This window comes from Mytilus californianus, unplaced genomic scaffold, assembly GCF_021869535.1.
Source record: "Mytilus californianus isolate M0D057914Y unplaced genomic scaffold, xbMytCali1.0.p SCAF_36, whole genome shotgun sequence".
Lineage (NCBI taxonomy): Eukaryota > Metazoa > Mollusca > Bivalvia > Mytilida > Mytilidae > Mytilus > Mytilus californianus.
This window is the reverse complement of record NW_026262686.1, coordinates 686,780-709,675: the sequence shown is the minus strand read 5'-3', so window position 1 is coordinate 709,675 and position 22,896 is coordinate 686,780. Positions and strand designations below refer to the sequence as shown.

Here is a 22,896-nt window from a genome sequence, read left to right as displayed (position 1 = left end):
TAGCTATAGGACTATAGACATGATAGATACATTTCTGTGATAAGCATTATTTGTTTGGTTTTACATGTTGTATATGAATCTGATAATTAGCTTTTTTGTTCTAAGAGTGCTACATGTATATGTACACATGCATTATTCACCATGCATTTTACAAATCTTTGCAGGGTCAGCCTTTTGATAGGCAAATTTCTAGTAGTAAAATTTTATGTTCCTTTGTTCAAGACTACCTTTCTTTTCAAATTTAATGTATATGTATTGATTTGTCCTGAACATCCATGAAATATTTTCCACTGGACATGCTGGAGGTTAAGCAACCAACAATCAATCAATATAACTGAGTAATTTGTTCTTGTCCTGAATATATGTATGAACTATTTTCTACAGGATATTAACTCTATGACCACGCGAGGGACATATAAATATATACATATATACAAATACAAACAAGTCTAAATTGAAAACAACGTTCAAACCTATGATTGCGTTGGATGAAAACCGCAATTTTTATACGTGTGTATGCAAAACAAATTTCTTGGTAAAGGGGTCTAAATACAGCACAAACAACATTTTCCGAAAGACCAAAAAAGTGACAAAGTATATTTCAACAAAACGCATTTGACTAGCAGGTCGAACAACGGATGTTCTTAAACCCTGCTGACTGCCATTGGAGATTGCCAAATAAAATGATCACCAGATGTAACAGTATGGATCTTAAATATTAATTTAATATCAAACAGAAAACAATAAACTTGCTGAAAAGATGGTATTCAGCAAACAAAAGGTGCAAAAATTAGTACACCATATCCGGATTTCGACAATTAATGTCTCTTCAGTGATGTTAGGAATCGAAGCGGTATTTGGAAGGCCATATAATTTACCTCAATTTAGGATAGACTCTTGAATTTTGAGGAGTCAAAATAGGATGAACGGATCATATAAACCCGAAGGCAAATATAATACAAGCCCAAACGAAAAAATATAAACAAGTCTAAATTGAAAACAACGTTCAAACCTATGATTGTGTTGGATAAAAACCGCAATTTTTATACTTGTGCATGCAAAACAAATTTCTTGGTAAAGGGGTCTAAATACAGCACTAAGAACATTTTCCAAAAGACCAAAAAAGTGACAAAGTATATTTTAACAAAACACGTTTGACTAGCAGGTCAAACAAAGGATTTTGAGAAGTTTTTGAAGTTCTGTAACTTCTTAGTTTTTAAGTTTAACAGTCAGGGGACTTATTGAAATAAGTGATTTTTAAATCACTTATTTAAGTAGCAAATTCGAAGTTTTGTCACAAATTGTGATTTTGTAGTTTTACCTTAATTTTAAACACATAGGTTTAGATAATATCTTTTCATTAGTAAAATTGAAAAAAATGAACTTTTTGCTTCTTTTAAGCAGCAAGGTTTATGCCTTTGAAGCAATAATTTAGCTGCAAATTCTATTTTAGTTGAAAAAATGCTATAAAAATGGCTTTACATAATGAACTGATACTTTCTTAACAGATTTTTCTCAGCAGTGGGAGTATTTTTCCTGTAAAATTCAAGGTTTCGTCTTATAGATTATGTAATAAAATTCTACTGTTCGCGATAAAAATTTCACTGTTCGGGGGTGTTGAAATTAGTGGGGGTTATTAAAATAATGATACTTAAAGAAGTGATATTTTGGAAGTAAATTGAGGTATGATACTTAAACAAGTGATTTTTATGTCATTATCCTAGATTTAGTACAAGGTAATCACCTGACATGACCCGGTCATCCTATCAACACAGATGTTGGTTCTGATAATTTTAGCAACATAATTAGTCCCTGGATCATTAGTATTCTATATTTAAAGCTACAATAAAATTAAATCACTTAGTCTAGTGATTAATTTGTACTACTTAAATAGGTGATTATTAAAGAAAGACTACTCTTACTTCCAACCTTTATGGACATAATGTTACTTGAATCAGTGATTTAGAAAATCACTCATTTAAGTAAGTCCCCTGACTGTTTAAGAATATCCATGACCATCATTTAAGTAAAATTGTTGCATTTTTCATGTGTTTCACTATATTTTTGTCAAATATGTTTGAATCTTGAACCAAGTATTGATTTTTAAAATTTATATAAAATGAACTGGAAAAACAATCCTCATTGGTTCATGTAGATATAAGTAATTAAGTTTTAAAACATTCAAGTAACTGTTGCTTTTGCAGTATTTTCTAGTAAATAATTTTTACACGTCATGTTCACGAGTTGGTTGAGCGTTATGGAATAACCATTTCACAGATGATATCGGATATGTTCCTTATGTCATAACTACAATACCCTTCCCTTTTCACGAATGTGACCTACCGAATTAGACTATTTACCGAATTTGTAATAACATAAGCAACACGACGGGTGCCACATGTGGAGCAGGATCTGCTTACCCTTCCGGAGCACCTGAGATCACCCCCAGTTTTTGGTGGGGTTCGTGTTGCCTAGTCTTTAGTTTTCTATGTTGTGTCATCTGTACTATTATTTGTCTGTTTGTCTTTTTATTTTTGGCCATGGCGTTGTCAGTTTGTTTTCGATCTATGAGTTTGACTGTCCCTCTGGTATCTTTCGTCCCTCTTTTTGAACATATTTAATGTTAATACATGTACATAAAATTAATTAATCTGTAAAAAAATTAGAACAAGCTATTGAAAAGGAAATGTCAGGCAGTCTGAGTAGTGCTCTCAGAACATCAGTCAAGTTAATTAGGACCTCAGACTTGCATCAACAAATTGTAACCCTCAGCATTGTGATGAAAAAACAAAACATTACATTTCATTTTTCAGATAGAGATGTAGAAAATTAACACAAGAAATAGTAACGAAGCAACCATGTTGAACCGATTCAAGTACAAAAAGGGGAGTGACAACTATGAGGATATATCTGGTGAGGATAAGATGGACATGGATTTAACCGATCCCGCCATGAGAAGGGCCGCAGGGATAGAGGATGGGACAGGAGGTACTGATAGCTATACAAGCTTGAAGGAGTTGCGCCATAATCTGAGCCCAGTGGAAGAAGGGGAACCTTCAACAGATTCATCTGAAGGTAAGATCCATGCATGACCTCTCATCTGAAAGTAAGATCCATGACCTCTCATCTGAAAGTAAGATCCATGTCCTTTCATCTGAAGGTAAGATCCATGACATCTGATCTGAAAGTAAGATCTATATGCATGACCTCTCATCTGAAGGTAAGATCTATGGCATCTCATCTGAAGGTAAGATCCATGCATGACCTCTCATCTGAAGATAAGATCCATGGCCTCATCTGAAGGTAAGATCCATGCATGACCTCTAATCTGAAGATAAGATCCATGGCCTCTCATCTGAAGGTAAGATCCATGCATGACCTCTAATCTGAAGGTAAGATCCATGGCCTCTCATCTGAAAGTAAGATCTATTGCCTCTCATCTGAAGGTAAGATCCATGCATGACCTCTCATCTGAAGGTAAAAATAATAATAATGATAATAATAATAAATTCTTTATGTAAAGAGGGTAAACACAGTTAGTTACAATTACTAATCTTCCCTGAGGCCCTCATATACAATACAAGTAAAAAAATAATAATAAGAGAAAATAAGCAAACATACAACATATTAACACATAGTCAGTTCATAATCATTTAATCATGATTGTTCAGTGTACATGTACCATTAGAACATATAAAACAGTTACAGAGTGCATGTAGTAAATAGATATTATATACAAATCAAAATCATACATTCTAAAAAAGTAATAGTTGCAATCATTTCAAGACTGAATATTGGGACTGCCTCAAGTATCGTTTTATAATTTGTTTAAAACAAAAATTGTTTTGCACTTTACGCATTTCATATGGTAGTCCGTTCCATAAAACTGATCCAGAATAAGCAAAAGATTTTTTAAACAGTTCAGTTTTTGGCTTAGTAACTATCAAATTACCTTGAGTAACACCCCTTAAAGCATAAGGATTATTAACAGATATAAGTTGAAACTTTTGAAGTAGGTACTGTGGTGCTTCTTTCCGCATACATTTATATAGCAGTAAATATTTGTGGTATTTGATTCTATTTTCTACTGTCATCCATCCAAGTTCTTTAAATAAGGGGGCTGATGGGGATAAAGGGTCTGCATCAAGAATTAATCATGCTGCTCTTTTTTGAAGTTTCAATATTTTTATTATAACTTCATTTTTATATTCTCCCCAAACAATACAGCAGTAATTGATGAGCGGCAGAATATACCCATTATAATATAATAATAATAATAATAATAAATTCTTTATTTAAAGAGGGTAAACTCAGTTAGTTACAATAAACTAATCTTACCTGAGGCCCTCACATACAAATTACAATACAATCAAAAACAGATATTTACACATAGTTAATTTACAGTCAAGTAGTTCAATGTAATATTGTTAACATGATAAGATATAAAGCTGTTCAAGATGTACATGATATATATGTAGTCAAAAAATCAAATAAAAAAAAAAAAAAAAAAAATATACAAATACATTGTAGAAAACATAATCTTATCCATGTTATCAGGACTGTGTTAAGTACTTCTTGATACTTTGTTTAAAATTATAAGTGTTTTGAGCTTTACGCATTTTGTGTGGTAGTCCATTCCATAACACTGATCCAGAATAAACAAAAGATTTCTTAAATAGCTCAGCTTTTGGCTTAGGAACTATCAGATTACCTTGAGTGACACCTCTCAAGGAGTAAGGATTATTATCTGATTTCAGTTTAAACTTTTGAACTAGGTACATTGGTGGTTCCATACGCATACATTTATATAGAAGTAAATATTTGTGGTATTTTATTCTATTGTCAACTGTCATCCACCCAAGTTTTTTAAATAAGGGGGCTGAGGGGGATAAAGGTCCCATTAAAGGATCTGCATCTAGAATTAATCTTGCTGCCCTTTTTTGGAGTTTTAAAATTCTTGTTATCCCTTCATTTTTAGCTCACCTGGCCCGAAGGGCCAAGTGAGCTTTTCTCATCACTTGGCGTCCGTCGTCCGTTGTCGTCGTCCGTCGTCGTTAGCTTTTTACAAAAATCTTCTCCTCTGAAACCACTGGACCAAATTTAACCAAACTTGGCCACAATCATTATTAGGGTATCTAGTTTAAAAAATGTGTCCGATGACCCCGCCAACCAACCAAGATGGCTAAAAATAGAACATAGGGGTAAAATGTAGATTTTGGCTTATATCTCTGAAACCAAAGCATTTAGAGTAAATCTGACAGGTGGCAAAAATGTTCATCAGATTTAGATTTATCTGCCCTGAAATTTTCATACGAATCCGACAACCCGGTGTTGGGTTGCTTCCCCTGAGTTAGTAATTTTACAAAAATTTTGCAGTTTTTTGTTATTATCTTAGATATCATTATAATATCTAATATCTAATACTATTAATTATGATTTTAACCTTATTTTACATGATTTCCAAAGCATCAGTAAATACAGGTGAGCGACACAGGCTCTTGAGAGCCTCTAGTTACATTCACCCCAAATAATACAGCAGTAGTCAATTAGGGGCAGAATATACCCATTGTAATATGTTTTCCGTGCATTTATATCTAAAAATTTCTTTATTTTAGAAAGAAGGTATATTCTGGATGATATGTTAGCACAAACTTGGTCAATTTGATTTCTCCAGTTAAGTGTGCTGTCAATTTTAACACCTGATAATTTTTCACATGAAGAATTTTGTAATACTTTTGAATATATTATCAAGTTTGGTTGATAAGTCTGAATTGATAGTTTCTGCTTTGTTCCAGTAACCAAACATTTTGTTTTATTTGCATTAATGAACATGTTATTCATTTTGCACCACTCTTCAACCCTGTATAAATCTTCTTGAACATCATCATGTATATTTTCTATGTTTTTCTCTGATTTATGAAGAGTGGTGTCATCAGCATATAGGTCTGTTTCACAATTTTCAATGCATAAGGGAAAATCGTTTATAAATAGCACAAACAATAGAGGACCAAGTATAGAACCTTGGGGGACACCAAATTTTACATGTTGTTGTTCAGAATAAACATTACAAATGTTTACCTACTGTTTTCTGTTATTCAGGTATGACTTGAAAAAAACTAACAGTAGCCTCACTAAATCCATAAATTTCAAGCTTTAAACAAAGAATGTCATGATCTACCAAATCAAAAGCTTTTTTAAAATCTAATAAAATTGCTAGGTTTTAATTACCATCATTCATTTCTTGCAACCATTTGTCAATGATATTAATAAGTGCAGTTTGACAAGAATGCTGCGGCCTGAAACCAGATTGTGTAGGGTGTAAAAGTTTAAGTTTAGATAAGTATTTGTACATATTATTAGAAACTTGTCTTTCTATTAATTTTGATAAAGTTGGAAGAACAGATATAGGTCTGTAATTTGTTGCTAAAAGCTTGTCACCATCCTTGAAAACTGGTGTTACCTTAGCATTCTTCAGTAAAGAAGGATATATGCCAGTATCTATCATTCGGTTAAATATGTATGTGAGAGGTGATGCAATAAAAGGGGCACTTAATCTTAGGATTTTTGGTCCAATATTATCCATACCAGATGCTTTGTTTATATCAAGTTTTGTTAACTCATTAAATAGCTCATTCGTGATCACTGGTGGTATAGAAAAAATATGAATATGCTTTTCTGGCATTAATATCTAAAAATTTCTTTGATTTAGAAAAAAGGTATATTCTTGATGAAATGCTAGCACAAATTTGATCAATTTGATTTGTCCAGGTAAGATCCATGACCTCTCATCTGAAGGTAAAATCCATGACCTCCATGACTTTTTCATTCAGCTTTCTCTTTAATAATGTAACTTTCCAGAAGGTTAATAAATCAAGCCAGTGATATGGAACACTCAGTGCACAAAGTGATGTAGTTAAAAATTCATCTTGATCGTGATTTTTCATGATAAATGCTGTTGATTGTGGATGATTCACTCTAACATATCTAAAATATATTTATGTGCATGCAATCAAATGTATAAGACAAGGTCATAAATGATCAGAGTGCAATCACTCTACATCACCCGCAGTCCCTGTGTTGGCCTAAAATTCACTCTGCATCAGCAAGGGTGATTTTGAACAGAACCACTTCATGTGTACTGTCCTCTTTTTATTACATCAATTTAAAGGACAAACATGTAAACCTTACCACACGTATCCCTCAAGGGAACATCAACCTGAAGGACCAACATGTAAACCTTACCACACGTATCCCTCAAGGGAACATCAACCTGAAGGACCAACATGTAAACCTTACCACACGTATCCCTCAAGGGAACATCAACCTGAAGGACCAACATGTAAACCTAACCACATGTATCTCTCAACAGAACATCAACCTGAAGGACATACATGTAAACCTTACCACATGTATCCCTCAAGGGAACATCAACCTGAAGGACCAACATGTAAACCTTACCACACGTATCCCTTAAGGGAACATCAACCTGAAGGACCAACATGTAAACCTTACCACACGTATCCCTCAAGGGAACATCAACCTGAAGGACCAACATGTAAACCTTACCACATGTATCTCTCAACAGAACATCAACCTGAAGGACATACATGTAAACCTTACCACATGTATCCCTCAACAGAACATCAACCTGAAGGACCAACATGTAAACCTTACCACATGTATCCCTCAACAGAACATCAACCTGAAGGACGTACATGTAAACCTTACCACACGTATCCCTCAACAGAACATCAACCTGAAGGACCAACATGTAAACCTTACCACACGTATCCCTCAACAGAACATCAACCTGAAGGACCAACATGTAAACCTTACCACACGTATCCCTCAACAGAACATCAACCTAAAGGACCAACATGTAAACCTTACCACACGTATCCCTCAACAGAACATCAACCTGAAGGACCAACATGTAAACCTTACCACATGTATCCTTCAACAGAACATCAACCTGAAGGACATACATGTAAACCTTACCACATGTATCCCTCAACAGAACATCAACCTGAAGGACCAACATGTAAACCTTACCACATGTATCCCTCAACAGAACATCAACCTGAGGGACCAACATGTAAACCTTACCACATGTATCCCTCAACAGAACATCAACCTGAAGGACCAACATGTAAACCTTACCACATGTATCCCTCAACAGAACATCAACCTGAAGGACATACATGTAAACCTTACCACACGTATCCCTCAACAGAACATCAACCTGAGGGACCAACATGTAAAACTTACCACATGTATCCCTCAACAGAACATCAACCTGAAGGACCAACATGTAAACCTTACCACACGTATCCCTCAACAGAACATCAACCTGAAGGACATACATGTAAACCTTATCACATGTATCCCTCAACAGAACATCAACCTGAAGGACCAACATGTAAACCTTACCACATGTATCCCTCAACAGAACATCAACCTGAAGGACCAACATGTAAACCTTACCACATGTATCCCTCAACAGAACATCAACCTGAAGGACCAACATGTAAACCTTACCACATGTATCCCTCAACAGAACATCAACCTGAAGGACCAACATGTAAACCTTACCACATGTATCTCTCAACAGAACATCAACCTGAAGGACCAACATGTAAACCTTACCACACGTATCCCTCAACAGAACATCAACCTGAAGGAACAACATGTAAACCTTACCACATGTATCCCTCAACAGAACATCAACCTGAAGGACATACATGTAAACCTTACCACATGTATCCCTCAACAGAACATCAACCTAAAGGACCAACATGTAAACCTTACCACATGTATCCCTCAACAGAACATCAACCTGAAGGACGTACATGTAAACCTTACCACATGTATCCCTCAACAGAACATCAACCTGAAGGACCAACATGTAAACCTTACCACATGTATCCCTCAACAGAACATCAACCTGAAGGGCATACATGTAAACCTTACCACACATATCCCTCAATAGAACATCAACCTGAAGGACATACATGTAAACCTTACCACACGTATCCCTCAACAGAACATCAACCTGAAGGACCAACATGTAAACCTTACCACACGTATCCCTCAACAGAACATCAACCTGAAGGACCAACATGTAAACCTTACCACATGTATCTCTCAACAGAACATCAACCTGAAGGACATACATGTAAACCTTACCACATGTATCTCTCAACAGAACATCAACCTGAAGGAACAACATGTAAACCTTACCACATGTATCTCTCAACAGAACATCAACCTGAAGGACATACATGTAAACCTTACCACATGTATCCCTCAACAGATACATCAACCTGAAGGAACAACATGTAAACCTTACCACATGTATCTCTCAACAGAACATCAACCTGAAGGACCAACATGTAAACCTTACCACACGTATCCCTCAACAGATACATCAACCTGAAGGACATACATGTAAACCTTACCACATGTATCTCTCAACAGAACATCAACCTGAGGACATACATGTAAACCTTACCACACGTATCCCTCAACAGAACATCAACCTGAAGGACCAACATGTAAACCTTACCACATGTATCTCTCAACAGAACATCAACCTGAAGGACATACATGTAAACCTTACCACATGTATCTCTCAACAGAACATCAACCTGAGGACATACATGTAAACCTTACCACACGTATCCCTCAACAGAACATCAACCTGAAGGACCAACATGTAAACCTTACCACATGTATCCCTCAACAGAACATCAACCTGAAGGACCAACATGTAAACCTTACCACATGTATCTCTCAACAGAACATCAACCTGAAGGAAATACATGTAAACCTTACCACATGTATCTCTCAACAGAACATCAACCTGAAGGACCAACATGTAAACCTTACCACATGTATCTCTCAACAGAACATCAACCTGAAGGACATACATGTAAACCTTACCACATGTATCCCTCAACAGAACATCAACCTGAGGACATACATGTAAACCTTAATTCACGTATCCCTCAACAGAACATCAACCTGAAGGACATACAACATGTAAACCTTACCACACGTATCCCTCAATAGATGCATCTGAATTAGAGATCATTCACAATCACACATTGATTTGTACCTCAGACCTACATGTCTTATACTTCACATATATTAAATACTTCACATATATTAAATACTGGCAGTAAAAATTTCAGTGTTAGGCCATTCATAGAAATATTCTTAATATAAAAATAAGAAGATTTGGTATGATTGCCAATGAAACAACTAGCCACCAAAGTTCAAATGAAATGGATGTAAGCAATTATAGGCAACTGTACCGCCTTAAATTCTCTTTAAACATTTGTTATCAATTGGGGTAGGGATGGGGTTTATTTTCTGTATTTTTACCAAATTTTTTTAGAAAAACTTTAAGCAAAATAAAATAGAATGCAAAACATTGTATTATCCCAAGGTTTTAATTATACAAATATTTTAAAAGATAATATTTTCCGATAAAGATCCCATTACATGTTGTGTCAACAAAAATTGGATTTTCCGTTATACACAGTGAAATAATAAAGATAGAGTTCCACAATAAATATGTGAAATTTACAGAGACATTGATTATTGGTGATGATATCATACTGCACATTTGTTAAGGTCACTGATGGTTAAATATTTATATTGTTTTTTTTTAAAATTTTTTATGAATAAAAGGAAATGTAGAGTATTTGTAAATAATTAGCAACCCAACAAGAAAAAACATACATGTACATTTATATTTATATATAAAAATAAGAAGATGTGGTATTGCTCACTGTTGAAGGCCATACCTTGACCTACATTTGTGTATATTTGTTAACTTCCATGTCATTTGGTCTCTGGCTGAGAAGTGTCTCATTGGCAATCATACCACATCATTTTATTTTTATACGACTGCAAATTTTTGCGTTCGTATAATGTTATGACATTGTCAGTGTCGTTGTCGTCCGAAAACATTTGCTTTCCAGACAATAACTTGAGTATTTGGATCTCTATGAAATTTTTTCTTGTTTCAGGACAATAACTTGTGTATATTGTATAGTGGGTTATTTTTGCTGGGTGTTCATTTTCGCTTATTATGGCGGTTAAATGAAAATGGCGAAAATAAATTCTGCAAATTCTGCAAACATTTATGCATACGCTCTGTACTTCCTAATAGATAAAGCATTTTGTGAACGATCTTACGTAGGTCAATAACGGTATACGTTAGTTTTAACAACATAAATGCCAAAGGGCATTATACATGCATGTATTTTATAAAATGACGTTGTTAATACCCTTATTAATTTGTGTCAAAGATTTAAGGGATGTAAAGTACTCAGTCAGGTATTTTACCCTTATTTACTAGTGTCAAATTATATAAGAGTTATGAGTTCCCTCTTGATAATGTTATAAAATTGAGAATGGAAATGGGGAATGTGTCAAAGAGACAACAACCCGACCAAAGAGCAGAAAACAGCCGAAGGCCACCAATGGGTCTTCAACACAGGGAGAAAATCCTGCACCCGGAAGTGGGCTTCAGCTGGCCCCTAAACAAACCTACATTTGTAATAAGCACATCAAAGGTCCGGTCAATTTCATAATTAATCAACTGTAACATTTACACGTATTTTGTACACATGTGACAAATATCTAAGTTACCAGTAGTCTATTGATTAACTGTATCAGAATAAAATCAGTAAATTAGACGTCATTCAAATCGAAAAAATTATTTAATCATTAATATTAATTAAGATTCCGCCAGAATAAAAACCGCCAACATTTTTCGTATACTTTGTTGCCCCTAAATCGTGAAATTTTACATTTGCAAAAAAACCCACTATACAGTATGTGTATGGATCTCTATAAAATTTTACCACAAGGTTCAATACCTCAAAAGGAAGGTTGGGATTTCTTTTGGGGTTCATGGCCCAAACCGTTCAGGAATTAGGGGCAGAAAAGGGGCAAAAAAAAAAAAGGATTTTCTAGGCAATAACTTCAGTATAAGTCTATGGATTGCTATGAAATTGTACCACTTGGTTCCATACCCAAAAAAGGAAGGTTGGGATTGATTTTGGGGGTTATAACCCTTAATGTTTAGGAAAAAAGGGACCAAAAACAATACTTTTCTAATAATGTGTATAAATTGCTTATTTCTCGACCAATTTCAATGGGGTTTAATTCAAAGTCTGGATTTCTTGGGGTTCTTTAATATGCTGAATCTAACCGTGTATTTAGATTTTTGATATTGGGCCCTTAATTAAATTGGTCTACATTGAGGTCCAAAGGGTCCAAAATTAAACTTTGTTTGATTTAATCAAGAATTGAATTTTGACTGATAACCGAACGTATTCCGTATAATTACGCGCGGATATTATCAAGTGCAAAATAACATTCCTTATTGCTTGTTATATATTAATTTCATCAATAAATATTCATGAAAATAATTTTTAAGAACATAGATAAATGATATGAAAATGTTATATATCAATAACAAATCAAGAATACCGAAAATTTGTGTTAATGCATGCGGAAGAATATCTCAATAAGGTTTTGTAACAAACGCGGGAAAATATGAATGTCTACTCAAATCCAATCTATTAGAAAAACGAATTATTACAGAAGAGTGTCCACCATGCATTGCAATTAGAATAGTAGAATAGAATGATATACAAATGGATGAAAATTATATATAACTGTTATACAAATATTAATATAATATATAACAACAAACCAGAGTATACTGATAACAAATGATTATATCACTACTATATAATAGTTATAACGGTGAGGTTGAATTCCTTGTCATTTATTCATCATCCACACAGGAACTTGTCTCAGAAAAAAATATATCTATGTTCCTTAACCTACCTTTCAGGTATAGAGATGTGATTTTTTTTCTGAGACAATTAAGTGCTTGTGACCATCCACTAGAACTTGCGGTCATCTGATGTTCAGTATTTCAGTACTTTGATTACGATATATTACATTAAAAATAAATGAATAAATAACTATACTCCATACCAGATGGTGTTTGAAAATAAATAAAATAGAATATTAACCCTCTCTAAGACATAAAAAAAAACTACATCACTACTACATGTATATTTAGTTTCTGGATTGCAAATTTTCTCTTATTTCAAAACAAGTACTAATAAATCTTGACACTGACATATTAACATTTTCAGACTCACTCTAAATTGACATTAACCAAATAAACCGTTCATACTTTGAAATATAAGGGAAGTTTTAACATTGAATGCATGCTTCATCATTAAGAATAAAATTCCTTTCCTTTTCGGCTGCAGTGCATTCCATTAAAAAATAAAACTCGTCTTCAACCTGCATATTTTTACACTGCCCACAAAATCTTTTATCTTTATCGATTTTTTTATATATGTATAAGACAGCAAACCAACAATAATAACAAAAACACTAGATCTCATAGCGTCTTCAACAAATGTTGGGTCATAGCAGATGTCTTTTAATTATTTAAGTTGTTGGATTGCTGTCATGGAAGCAGACCCCTTTTATTTCTATTCATAGTACAGGAAATGTTCAAACATTTATACTGACTATGGTTAAAAGGTTTGCTCCTTGCTAGTTTAACATCTTTAATTTTGAATTTTCTTTTGGCATTAAGAAGAATATCCTCAACTGAATTTTTTATCTTCTGGCTCTCCTTAATTTTTCTTGTTGTTGAAAAAACTACTTGATGGAAATGTGCTATATAGACAAAATAAGATTAATTGTTCTCCACTACTTTTGATAAAAGGACTCAATATATGAAACATATTGTTGACAAATATAGCCTCATCATCAATAGTGAAGGCTGTTTATATTTTCTAAAGATGTGAACTAACGATTCTCGACATTTAATCAATACAGACATGATTAGGAACTGTAAACCCACAAATGACTGATTTTACAAATGTCATTTCCTTTTTCTAATACAATTGATTGCCTTTTACTGGTCTGTAATCTTAGTCTTATTTCTGAAAGAGATTGTAATTCATGTTTAAAAGTGCAATAGGAAAGTCAGCTTTAATGTAATAACGTCATATGGCATGTTTAAAGTAAAAAAATTAACAAGCATTTTAAAAATACACAAACTGGACGGTATTCCATACAGGATCAATATGATATTCAAAAAATATTCAAAATATATATGCAACATATGAAACTAACAATTATATGTGTGCAATATCTGCTGAAACTTAAATCATTTAAAAAAGAAGCAGCATGTTGAGTTGATGCACTCATTTCACATTCATGAGTTTTATAACGCATTTCACATTCATGAGTTTAATTACTCATTTCACATTTATGAGTTTAAGTACTCATTTTAGGTACACGAGTTTAATTACTCATTTCTCGTTCATGACTTTAATTACTCATTTCATGTTTATGAGCTTAATAGCAGGAGGTTGTGGGTGTTGAAGACAGATCTTTAGTAGGTTCTGTTAATTCACAATATTTACAGACTCTTGACTGCCTTGGTCGTCTCACGGTAGTGTGTTTGCCTCGAGTGTTTTTATTCCTTTACTGATTTCTTGTTCATGACATATCTTTAGTAGCTTCTGTTGATTCACAATATTTATAGATCCTTGACTGCCTCGGTGGTCTCGGGGTAGCGTGTTTGCTTCAAGTGTGAGAGATCATGGATTCGAACCCTGGCCGGGTGAAACCAAGGACTTTATGGTATTTGCTGCTTCTCCACTAGGCTTGCGGCATTAAGCAGGTTAAAAAGTAAGAGCAAAGACTGGTCAGCTCAGAGTCAAAATAATGTGTCCGGTCAAGGTGACATGTCTTCCTGTGGACTGTTACATTGTTAACTAGCATGTTAAAAATCCGTCTCAGCATGTTGGTCAGGTACAAAGCAGGGTTTATATTTATATAACACGAACATGAACATGTTCTGGTCCTGAATATGCATATTAATTTGCCGCTAGACGTTAAGCAGTCATCCATCATCATCATCTAGACTCTTGAATCAGTTATAAAAGGATGTCAGGATATAAGTCATGTCACCCTACCTGGACATATTCTTCTAACCAGTCTTTGCTTTTAAAATTAAGTACTGAATACATAGCAGAGATTTTAGAAGTGTTTTTGTGGAAACAGATGAAATCTATGGCTACTCACAGCAAAGAAACTACAGAAGCAATTAACCTTCCTTCTACTAAAAGAAAAAAATCATGTTCAACTTTTTACATTCATATGTGCTCAACTGATGTATTACAACTATCATTACAATTATCATTACAATTATCATTTCAATTATCATTTCAATTATCATTACAATAAATTTAAAGAAGTAATGTTATATTTATAATTTTTAGATACTTACACAATACAGCAAGCAATAGATAATATAGGGTTTGGAAAATTTCAAGTCAAGTTATCCATTCTAACAGGTTTTGCATGGGTAAGTCTATATGTCAGATCAAACACCGTAGGTATTTCTTTAAAGTTGATATGATGTTGATACAGAGATTTCCATTTAGATAATTAAATAAAGTAAAAATAAAAATAGGGTCACAGATTTTGATTTTAAGGTACACATCATTGAAAGTTTTGTTTTAGGTGAAAAAATACCATAAAATGTCAGAAAAAGGGTCACATCATCGCATTAGAAGCCATAAAATGTTGATTTTTTAAAAGTTTTTCAATTGCAACAAGAAAGATTGTTAAATACAGTTATACAGACAAAAAAAAGTCAGTGACCCTATTATTATTTTTTATAAACAGATATGTATCAACATGATCAAGGACATATCAATTTTAAAGAAAAATCTATGATCTTGTAATTTGATATTTGATGATTTTAGATCTTTTTCTCCAATTTTATATGCTTTCTATTCAAGTTTATCTATTTTGAAAAAAATCATTTTGTAATATTACTGAAAATAAAAGATGAACATTCATTATTTTGTCTATTTTCAGTAATCACGAGCCAAAATTGTATGCAAAATTTTACAAGAATCTGTGTCAAAGCCCTTTTATTGTACCTTAATTTTTAAAGTAATGATTATGTTGTATTTGCTTAAATTCTTTGAAATGGAATCTAAGTGGCTATTGCCACTGTGCCACATATGCCAACTTTTATTTTGAGATTTAATGAAATAATTTATGATTGATAAGACAATACATGAAAATGTACAAGAAATCTCAACAGAAGCAAGGACACTAGACTTTTATTGCTGTTCTTCCTCTTGTACATCACTCATTATCCACCAGAGATGATTGAGACACATAAAACTGAAGAGCAACATTGAAATTAGCCAAAGCTTCAACAGATATAATATAGAGCATTAAAAACAACTTTATATGAATTCAGGGTTCTCACTAAGGATTTTTGAAGACAAGTCCAGGGACTCATCATTTTTTGGCCATGGCAAGTCTTAAAGTGGGAAGATGAAATTTTATTACTTTCTTATTTATTAGGGCCCAGCAGTATGGCGGTTTGCCCTATAGTGATCAGTCTGTCCGTCCGTCCGGCTCTACTTCCGTCTGTCCGTCTGTAACAAATTCTGTCTGCTCTATATCTAGAGAACCATTATGATTTCATACTTTTTACTTGACATGTATCTTAACCAACACCAGAGGGTGTGTCATAATGTTTGAACAACTTCCTAGGTCAAAGGTCAAGGTCAAAAACTTTGGTTTCAGTTGACAACCCCATGTCCTATGGTAAAGTTGTGTCCGCTCTATATCTTGAGAACCTTTATGATTTCAAAGTTTATACTGGACATGTATATTAACCAACACCAGAGGGTGTGTCATAATGTATGTACAACTTCCTAGGCCAAAGGTCAAGGTCAAAAACTTTGGTTTCAGTTGACAACCCCATGTCCTATGGTAAAGATCGTGTCCGCTCTATATCTTGAGAACCTTTATGATTTCAAAGTTTATACTTTACATGTATATTAACCAACACCTGAGGGTGTGTCATAATGTATGTACAACTTCCTAGGTCAAAGGTCAAGGTCAAAAACTTTGGTTTTAGTTGACAACCCCATGTCCTATGGTAAAGATCGTGTCCGCTCTATATCTTGAGAACCGTTATGATTACAAAGTTTATACTTGACATGTATATTAACCAACACCAGAGGGTGTTTCATAATGTATGTACAACTTCCTAGGTCAAAGGTCAAGGTCAAAAACACGTTATTCACAGCGGGCCCACAGAGATGGCTCCCATCTCAATGATGTCTAGTTATTTCAATCCTCATGATGAAATGGAGCAAGGAAATGAAATAAACTTTTGATTATTTTTAAAACTTTTGTCATAAAATGATGGTATTTGTGCTCAGTTGATACAACATTTTACAATCTTGATGCATCTTTGAGGTCACTAATTTTCAAAATGTTCAGTCAAGACAGATTTTCATGAGTCCAGGACTGATTGTCTCCTCTTAGTTAGAACTCTGTTTAATGATTCTATATTGACATGATTTTTAAATGAAATTTCTGATTAAATAGATGGCTGATGCTATGGAAATGATGATTTTAGCCATTTTATCTCCTGCCTTGCATTGTGAATGGCAATTAAAAGGCTGGCAACAAGCTCTTATAACAACTGTAAGTAAACAATGAAATGTTTGTTTCTTTCCCTAACCATGCACCTAGCATCCCTGTCAGTCAGGCAATTAAAAGGCTGGCAACTAGCTTTTATAACAACTGTAAGTAAACAATGAAATGTTTGTTTCTTTCCCTCACCACATATTATCCCTGTTAGTCAGGCAATTGAAAGGTTTAGAACAAACTTTTATAGAGAATGTCAGTATACATTTTTACATAGATTTATGAAGATGTGGTGTGATTGGCAATGAAACAATAATCCACCAAACTAAAGAATGAGAACGTACACAACAAACATTTGTTTTCGTTGATGCACTGATATCTTTATCAAGGAAGCTGAAATAAGTGTGTTCCAGAAAAAGAAAGAAAACCATATTTTACCCAAAATCAGATCTGCTGACATCTTTAAATAAAAAAGAATCAATATTAAATTCTTTACACTAATTATATTTATTTACGAGTTTTTTTGCTTTGAGACTTATGTTAAATATTCATTTATTAATAATAATGGAATAATAATGGAATTTGACAAATTTTTGTTGTGAACATATTTTATGTCTCATCTGTATTATTGCGAACCAAATGAAAGTTTTCCACAGAGTCATCTCTTGTTCAAGGTATTTAAACTTTTTGTCAGTTCAATTGCCCCATTGAATAAATACAGTAGCTAACTATTGTTCTTTGTGTAGTTTATTCGCTATTGTTCTCTGTGTAGTTTATTCACTGGGACTGTTAGTCTGGGACCTTCATTGCGAACCAAATGACACTTTTCAAGAGAGTCATCTATTGGAAGTTTTAACAGATGGACCAAAAATGGAAAAGTTTCATTGGGTTCCCAGTAAACTTCTGACAAAATTTTTCAACATTGTTACTATTGAAATTGGTTTTTATACGCCCGTTTACGGGATGTATTATGGTATACCTCTGTCCGTCCATCCGTCGTCAGCATGTCAGACATTAACTCAAAAACGCTTTAACCAATTTGCATAAAACTTTGGTGAATTGTTTGTATCTATTGACGTGAGTTCCCTTTCGTTTTTTATAAATTTTAGATTTTACGTTTCCGAGTTACGGGGTTTTATTCATTAAAAAAAGGGGGATTTTCCAGTTTTCGGACAATAACTCAAGATTGCTTTCACCAACTTGCAAGAAATTTTGATTAACTGTTTATATCTATTGACATGAGCTCCCTTTTGATTTTTATAAATTTTAGATTTTACGTTTCCAAGTTACGGGGTTTTATTCATAAAAAAAAGGGGGATTTTCCAGTTTTCGGACAATAACTCAAAAATGCTTTCAGCAGTTCTCATGAAACTTTGATGAATTGTTGATATCTATTGACGTAAGCTCCCTTTAGAATTTTATAAATTTTAGATTTTACATTTTTGAGTTATGGGGTTTTATTCATTAAAAAAGGGGGGATTTTCCAGTTTTCAGACAATAACTCAAAAATGCTTTCAGCAATTTTTATGAAACTTTGGTGAATTGATTATATCTATTGATGTAAGCTCCCTTTAGAATTTTATAAATTTTATTTGTTTATAGTCTGACAACAGATTTACTAAGTATTGTGCAACAGCATAGTGTATTGCACAACAGCAAGAAATCTTTAATTGAATATAAATCTAATTCATATAACCAATTTCAAGTTCTTTGACTACATTTATTCAGAAATCTATAATATGTCAAATATTTAATTACAATCCAAATTCAGACCTGTATCAAGCTTGAATATTGTGTCCATTTTTGCCCCAACTGTTCAGGGTTGGACCTCTGCGGGCGTATCCAGTTTCGCTTAGCGAAGCAGGTTTTTTTGTGTTTTTTTGTGTTTTACTAAGTATTGTGCAACAGCATAGTGTATTGCACAACAGCAAGAAATCTTTAATTGAATATAAATCTAATTCATATAACCAATTTCAAGTTCTTTGACTACATTTATTCAGAAATCTATAATATGTCAAATATTTAATTACAATCCAAATTCAGACCTGTATCAAGCTTGAATATTGTGTCCATTTTTGCCCCAACTGTTCAGGGTTGGACCTCTGCGGGCGTATCCAGTTTCGCTTAGCGAAGCAGGTTTTTTTGTGTTTGACAAAGAAAAACTGGAAAATGATGATGTTCTAATTAATGCCTTCTTATTATATGTATTCTATAACTAAACAAAAACAAAAAAATGAAAATTTCAATAGGAACAATGACAAAAATTTTGTCAGAAATCAACTTATGATTAAATCTCTGTTTATATTGAACAGATTGAAAATATATAATGAATATTGAATAAATACAACATCACATGCAATTTTCTGCGTTAAAACATGTATTTTCATCTTTCAGAAGATAATTATTTACTCAGGTAAATTAATCAATGAGTGATGGATTTCTCTTAGAAGAAATTTGAAGGTCCCAGTGAATAAACTACTCAGAGAACAATTATATAGCTATTGTATTTATTCAATGGGACAATAGAACCAACAACAGTTTAAATAGATTGACCAATAGGAGATCACTCTGTGGAAAAGTTTCATTTGGTTGGCAATAAATTTCTTCTAAGAGAAATCCATCAGTCATTGATTAATTTACCTGAAGCAAAATTTATCTTCTAAGTAGATGAAAATACATGTAATCCAAGTCATAAAACTGCATGTGATGTTGTATTTATTCAATATCAATAATATATTTTCAATCTGTTCAATGTAAACACTGATTCAAACATTAAAAGTTGATTTCTGACAAATTTTCAACATTGTTACTATTGAAATTTGTTTTTTGTGTGTTTGACAAATAAAAACTGGAAAATGACAATGTTTTAATTATAAAGGCCTTCTTAAATGTATTCTATAACTAAACAAACACCCCAAAAAAAAGGCAAATTTTAATAGGAACAATGCTAAAATGCTAAAATTGTTGTCAGAAATCAACTCTTAATGATTAAATCAGTGTATATATTATAATAAATAGATTTAAAATATATTATTGATATTGAATAGATAAGTAAATACAACATTGTATTATTGTTGGCTTATCTATTTTAAGTTATAACGTGTAAAACCATGGCTGATTTTCTTTAAAGCTTTATTAATATTTTTGACTAACCAAGTTTGAAAACTTTATCCACACATTTTAAGGTTACTGTGACCCAGTTCTTTTTCTTTTAGGTAGTATTTGCTGGTATGATGTGTAGCTCTAGTTTATGGGGAAGTATATCTGACAAATATGGTAGAAAAGCGGTAAGTTTTATTTACCCACTACACATGATGTCAATACATCCATCAATCCATGAATACCTACAATAATTGGCTTCAAGAAATATTTTGTTTTTTGTGTTGTTAGGTTGCTGTTTCATTGACATATGCCCTACATTTTTCTTATTCATTCTGCAAGGTAGGAATTTTCTCACAAAATGTTCATGGCATTATATAACCTTGATGTAAAACTATCTTGGATGACTACATATTATAATTGCCTCCGTTGTAATAGCATGCTCACCTTGACAGTGGTAATTCATTGGCTCAGTTCACAGCCAGTTTAACAGATTAAAATAAAAAGTTTATGATAATTATTCCACTCGCATAAAAATATTGCAAAACATGGTTGTTTGAATCTTTGACTCGTTTCTCTGCATACAAAATCCTTAATTCTATACGTCATATTTATGCTAAATATTTTTACATAATGGAAATGAAAGGACATGACTGAATAATTCATGACACAAAATTCCTACTCACATTTGACAATTCATAAAGAAAACAACAATGTTTGATTGCTGTTCATCATCTCAAAGTCACAGTCATGCCTTAAACATGGAGTAATATAATCTAGCACCTAAAGATCAGGAAGACACCTAGCACAGTTTGATTTTGGTAAAATAGAGTTAAAATTTGAGATTGAGTTTGCATTTTGATCCAGTTGAGATAAAAAATTGTGGAATTATGATTCTTGCACATAGAAAATTTGATGAAGATTGTACTGGCCCAACCTTTTTGTTTGTTTTGCCTGCAGATCTGGAACAGATTTTTGCTACATTTGTTCCTTAGTGTACAATGATGACTTACAGATTGAGATTGCATTTCATGGAGTTTTAGTCAACCACCTTTTTGTGATAATGCTGCAGGTTTCATGTTCTACTGCCATATCTTGTTTCCACAGGTTTCCTATGCAAAGAAACCTGTTAGACTTTTGCAAACACCAAAATATTTTTTTGTTTCAATATAATTTTGATACATTTCATCATTTTGTTTGTTTAAAACCAGTATTTCATAATTTTTTCATTTTTTGTTTGTTTTTGTCGAGCCTGCGACTTTTGTCGCAGAAAGCTCGACATAGGGATAGTGATCCAGCGGCAACTAGAGCGGCAGCGGCGGCGTTAGCTGACTTCTTAAAAGCATTATATTTGAGAAGCTAGAAGACCTGGATGCTTCATACTTTGTATATAAATGCCTTATGTTACGAAGTTTCTGTCTGTCATATGTCCATTGTCCTTGACCTCATTTTCATGGTTCAGTGACTACTTGAAAACATTTTTTGTAATGTTAATTTCTTTCTTATTATGAGTAATAGGATAACTATATTTAGTATGTGCGTACCTTGCAAGGTCCTCATGCCTGTCAGACAATTTTCATTTGACCTCGACCTCATTTCATGGATCAGTGAACAAGGTTAAGTTTTCGTGGTCAAGTCCATATATCAGATACTATAAGCAGTAGGTCTACTATATTTGGTATATGGAATGATTGTAAGGTGTACATGTCCAACTGGTAGGTGTCATCTGACCTTGACTTCATTTTCATGGTTCAGTGGTCAAAGTTATGTTTTTGAGTTTTGGTCTTTTTTTCTAATACTATATGCAATAGGTCAACTATAAATGGTGTATGGAAATATTTTATGATGTACATGTCAGTCTCACAGGTTTTATTTGACCTTGACCTCATTTTCACGGTTCATTTCTCAGTGTTAAGTTTTTGTGTTTTGGTCTGTTTTTCTTCAACTATAAGCAAAAGATCAACTATATTTGATTTATGGAAGGATTATAAGGTGTATATGTCTGTCTGGCAGGTATCATCTGACCTTGACCTCATTTTCATGGTTCATTGGTCAATGTTAAGTTTTCTTGTTTAAGACTGTTTCTTAGAAACAATAAGCAATAGGTCAACTATGTTTGGTTTATTTAATGATTGTAAGGTGTACATGTATTTCTCGTTTGGTTTATCTGACCTTGACCTCATTTTCTTGGATCATGTTAAGTTTATGTGTTACTTGTAGTAAAGCTTTGTATTTAGGACTATCAACATAAAATCAATGTTTAGTAAAGAA

General features: G+C 33.2%; 2 protein-coding genes across 9 annotated transcripts in view; one reads left to right on the top strand and one right to left on the bottom strand.

Moving 5' to 3' along the window:
• The window catches only part of LOC127736753 (synaptic vesicle 2-related protein-like), a 79,288-nt gene that overhangs the window by 7,924 nt on the left and 48,468 nt on the right, over nt 1–22,896 (top strand). The window contains exons 2-5 of the mRNA XM_052247333.1: nt 2,814–3,075; nt 15,342–15,427; nt 17,485–17,583; nt 20,742–20,813. Of these exons, the coding sequence (XP_052103293.1) occupies nt 2,859–3,075; nt 15,342–15,427; nt 17,485–17,583; nt 20,742–20,813 (474 nt within the window). The 5' untranslated portion in view covers nt 2,814–2,858. The remainder of the gene's footprint in view (nt 1–2,813; nt 3,076–15,341; nt 15,428–17,484; nt 17,584–20,741; nt 20,814–22,896) is intronic.
• On the bottom strand, nt 3,069–9,987 carry LOC127736754 (uncharacterized). 8 transcript variants are annotated; one of them, XM_052247334.1, is made up of 10 exons: nt 9,701–9,985; nt 9,507–9,647; nt 8,999–9,127; nt 8,891–8,944; nt 8,405–8,674; nt 8,297–8,350; nt 7,973–8,242; nt 7,724–7,864; nt 7,541–7,669; nt 3,069–7,378 (listed from the first exon to the last, which is right to left on the bottom strand). In XM_052247334.1, exons 1-10 carry the CDS (start codon nt 9,929–9,931, stop codon nt 7,346–7,348), a joined length of 1,452 nt encoding a protein of 483 aa, XP_052103294.1. In that variant the 5' UTR covers nt 9,932–9,985; the 3' UTR covers nt 3,069–7,345. The 8 variants fall into 8 exon arrangements, 2 of the variants coding, with proteins under 2 accessions (XP_052103294.1, XP_052103295.1); XM_052247335.1 differs by lacking the exons at nt 7,541–7,669; nt 7,724–7,864; nt 7,973–8,242 and having other exon boundaries at nt 3,069–7,399; nt 8,318–8,350; nt 9,701–9,987; XR_007999157.1 differs by lacking the exons at nt 8,297–8,350; nt 8,405–8,674; nt 8,891–8,944; nt 8,999–9,127; nt 9,507–9,647 and having other exon boundaries at nt 3,069–7,399; nt 7,508–7,669; nt 7,724–7,939; nt 7,994–8,242; nt 9,863–9,979.